Source organism: Plodia interpunctella, chromosome 9 (assembly GCF_027563975.2).
Source record: "Plodia interpunctella isolate USDA-ARS_2022_Savannah chromosome 9, ilPloInte3.2, whole genome shotgun sequence".
Lineage (NCBI taxonomy): Eukaryota > Metazoa > Arthropoda > Insecta > Lepidoptera > Pyralidae > Plodia > Plodia interpunctella.
The window spans coordinates 8,340,901-8,344,118 of NC_071302.1; the positions used below are offsets into that span (position 1 = coordinate 8,340,901).

The 3,218-nt window shown below is 32.2% G+C and overlaps 1 protein-coding gene across 1 annotated transcript; it reads right to left on the reverse strand.

Annotated features, from left to right (window-relative positions):
- Positions 1-218: 218 nt before the first annotated feature.
- Positions 219-3,001, reverse strand: eIF2Balpha (eukaryotic translation initiation factor 2B subunit alpha). Its single transcript, XM_053749789.2, has 7 exons — positions 2,816-3,001; positions 2,633-2,734; positions 2,309-2,448; positions 1,900-2,016; positions 1,548-1,660; positions 1,018-1,162; positions 219-526 (listed from the first exon to the last, which is right to left on the reverse strand). The coding sequence occupies exons 1-7, from the start codon at positions 2,826-2,828 to the stop codon at positions 245-247; spliced, it is 912 nt and encodes a 303-aa protein (XP_053605764.1). The 5' UTR covers positions 2,829-3,001; the 3' UTR covers positions 219-244.
- Between the last annotated feature and the right edge of the window lie 217 nt (positions 3,002-3,218).

A 3,218-nucleotide genomic window follows, 5' to 3' on the forward strand; every position in this document is an offset into this window, starting at 1 on the left:
TACCAAATGATGCAAATGATTTCTGATATACCTAGCTAGAAAAAATAAAGTTTGGGTATACATCTCTTTCATTGCGTCATCATCGGTGCCGTGATCTTTGCAAGGCGATTCCGGTCGTATTGTAAAGATCAAGGAAGTCAAGATTTGGCAATGAATTTGTATGGGTTGGTGTGTTGTCGACTGTACACCTTTCTACTACCTACGGTAATACACAAATATAAATTATATAAATTTTATTAAACAACTATAAATACAGATTAATCAACTCATCACTGACCGCAGATGGAGTCAATATTCCTAAGTCGGTGAACAACAAGGTGATATAGGCTGGAGGCGTGTAGTCAACTAGCGGGTGTTGTGAGTTCAGGTCCTTGCCAGATTTGATCACACTGGAGAGGTATTTGAACTCGATGGGAATGTCCTGCTGGTTCAGAGGGTATATCCGAGAAAACTTGAAGCTTTCTGTCAGTACATACACTGGTTTTTTCAGCTCTAATGCAGCCATTGCTAGCCCGTAGGTGCCGATCTGAAAAGAGGTTAAAAGAAAACTAAAGACACCAGCGCTTCAAGCTTTAATACTAAATCTAATGGCCATAAAAATGTACGATACCAGGGCCAATTCTCGTCTAACTTAAAGTTCATTGTATCCTACCATACCGAGCACGAATAACGTCCGATATATGAGCGGGTAAAATGAATACACATTATACAGCCTCCGATATAAATACGTAACAAATTTATTTTGTATTTATATCTAAAAATATAACAAATTTATATCTAAAAATATACCGGTTACGACACCTACTGGAGAGTGGCATAGGCTACTTTTGCATATCAGCTACTTCACTACTTAAAAAATTTCATAAAAATTGACTCAGTCGTTTAAGCGTGACCAATTAATAATACTCACAAACTTTCGCCTTTACAAGTATAATATTTGGTCCTCCAAATTTTTAAAGAGATTCATATAACTCCTTCACATAAAAACTCCTAGGCGAAAGCAGCAATATTATATACCTTGTTGATGATGCCGCCGCTCTCGGTGACGCCCTCGGCGCCCACCATCACGATGTCCACCTCCTCCAGGATGTAGCCCACCGCCGAGTCCAGGATCAAGATGGCATCCACTCCCGCTGCCACCAGCTTCTTGTGCATTAGGGTGCTACAATCAAATTGTAATCAAAATAAAAAATATATTCATATTGTATTTTTAAATAGAATGAATCTTTTATTCAGAAATCAAATATTCAAAGATTTTACACCTGTAATATTTTGGTAGAAAATGCCTATGGAGTTAAGTCTACACTTTGTGAAATTCATAATATTGTGCAATAAAGTTTTTAAATAAATCTTAATTAAAATACTACATAAGTATAATATTTAATAAGATGAATATTTTTTATCATTTCTCTTCCTACTAGAATCTTTTTTGTCTATGGGACATTAAATTTTATTTATTAATATTTAATGTATATATGGGACATTAATTATTAATATTTGGTGTATAGGTTATGCAATAATGAATTGGTGTTTAGTTAGAGACTTACCCACTGTCATCTGGACATGACATTGTGACATAAACCTGGAACCTTTTGTTAGCTGCGGCGGCCTCCAACATCGCTTGTAACACTACTCTGGAGTGGGAGTGGGTGAGGATTTTCTGAAATTTTGTAGTTACATGATAATTATTATTTTAGGTAAAACAAGTGATAGGGTAAATATATTGTATGATGAGCATTGGATCTTTCATAAGATCCAGTCAGAAGTTAGGTGTGAAGTGTAAATTAGTAACAAGCAAGTTTAAGTTAGGAAGATTTGAATTTTAAAATGTTATGTATCTAGTAAGAAAAAAAAATTCTTTGCCCATTAATAATAAAAAAAACTGTATAATCTACTAACACAGCCATCACTGATGAAAGATAATGCCTGTTTGGCAACTTTTCCTCTGGCTTCCAAGAGTTTGTCCAGGAATATTCGGCCACGCTGCAGCATAATTTGTTCACATTCCTCAAAGGACTAAAACACAATTAAATATTTTATTTGTTTTGTAAATGCAAACAGGTCAGGTATCTGAGAAAAACTTTCTAGTAGATAATATTTTTTCTTCTACATCATAAACATGCAAACTTACACTGCTGTTGTATGAGTATAAGTGTAATTACAAAATTTAAAAGATGATGTAATAGAATAAATAATTATTTATTCTTATATTATGAGAAATAGTAGTAGTTAATTGAGCTACAAAGTAAATTTTCACAGTTTTATATAAATATTATGTGTAAAAAATAAAATATAGTATATAGCTTACTTTGACATCTAGTTTGGCAAATGTGATAAACCTCATGAAGAGTTCACAGCCTGATGAGATGGCTGTGACTGGCTGGTCACAGTTCCTCATGGCCTCCACCGCCAGCTGGAGATTCAGATCTAGTTCTCTTACTGTTCCCACTTAAAAAAACAAACATTTTCATTTACTTACATAAGTGTCATTTTATTTATCGAACATACATCTGGTCGTCAAGAAATTGGCACTTCAGACTATGATTTACATATTTTATTATTTATATATGTATGTATTAGATTGATGAACATAGATTTGATCGATGAAAATCACATTGAAAGATAAAGTTACCTTTATAGGTTTCTATCACAGTTAAAAGGGTTTTGATAGCAGCAACTCCTGCAGATACATCTTCTTCTTCTCTTAAAATATTGAGAAAGATATTTTGAACCTCTGTGAATAGTAAAATTTATGAGTAAGTCTCTAACTTTATATCGTTTTGGCTATTGCAAAATAAATATATTATTATTTCACCTTCTTTCTTCATATTATTAAATAGTTTTAGAACCAGTTATTCAAATACTATAAAATGCTGCTCGTTACTATATATGAATTTGTATTAATGGGTGCATAGAACAATATTCACTTAAATTCAAGAAATTAAAATAAATTTCTAATAACATAACCTCGAATTCAATTCATAGCACACAACAAAACAAACGTCAACAAATTCTGTCACTGTCAATATAACTTTGACATAAATTTGAAAGAATTAGCAAAGGAAAAGACAATGATTAGGCATGTAAAGAAAAAAGCAAATAATTATTCACCAACTACAAAAATTAAAGAATTTATCCGTTATTTTTATTCAATATCATATATTATATCATATAATATAAAATATTGGTACATATTTTATATAGAGAGAGTAGGTACA

Bases quoted from the DNA above. Each gene is read 5' to 3' on its own strand.
- eIF2Balpha (XM_053749789.2), bottom strand. The intron at 1,661-1,899 runs GTTAGTAGATTA...ACAAAATTTCAG, and splicing joins CTTTCATCAGTGATGGCTGT to AAAATCCTCACCCACTCCCA. The intron at 1,163-1,547 runs GTAAGTCTCTAA...ATTTGATTGTAG, and splicing joins TCATGTCCAGATGACAGTGG to CACCCTAATGCACAAGAAGC.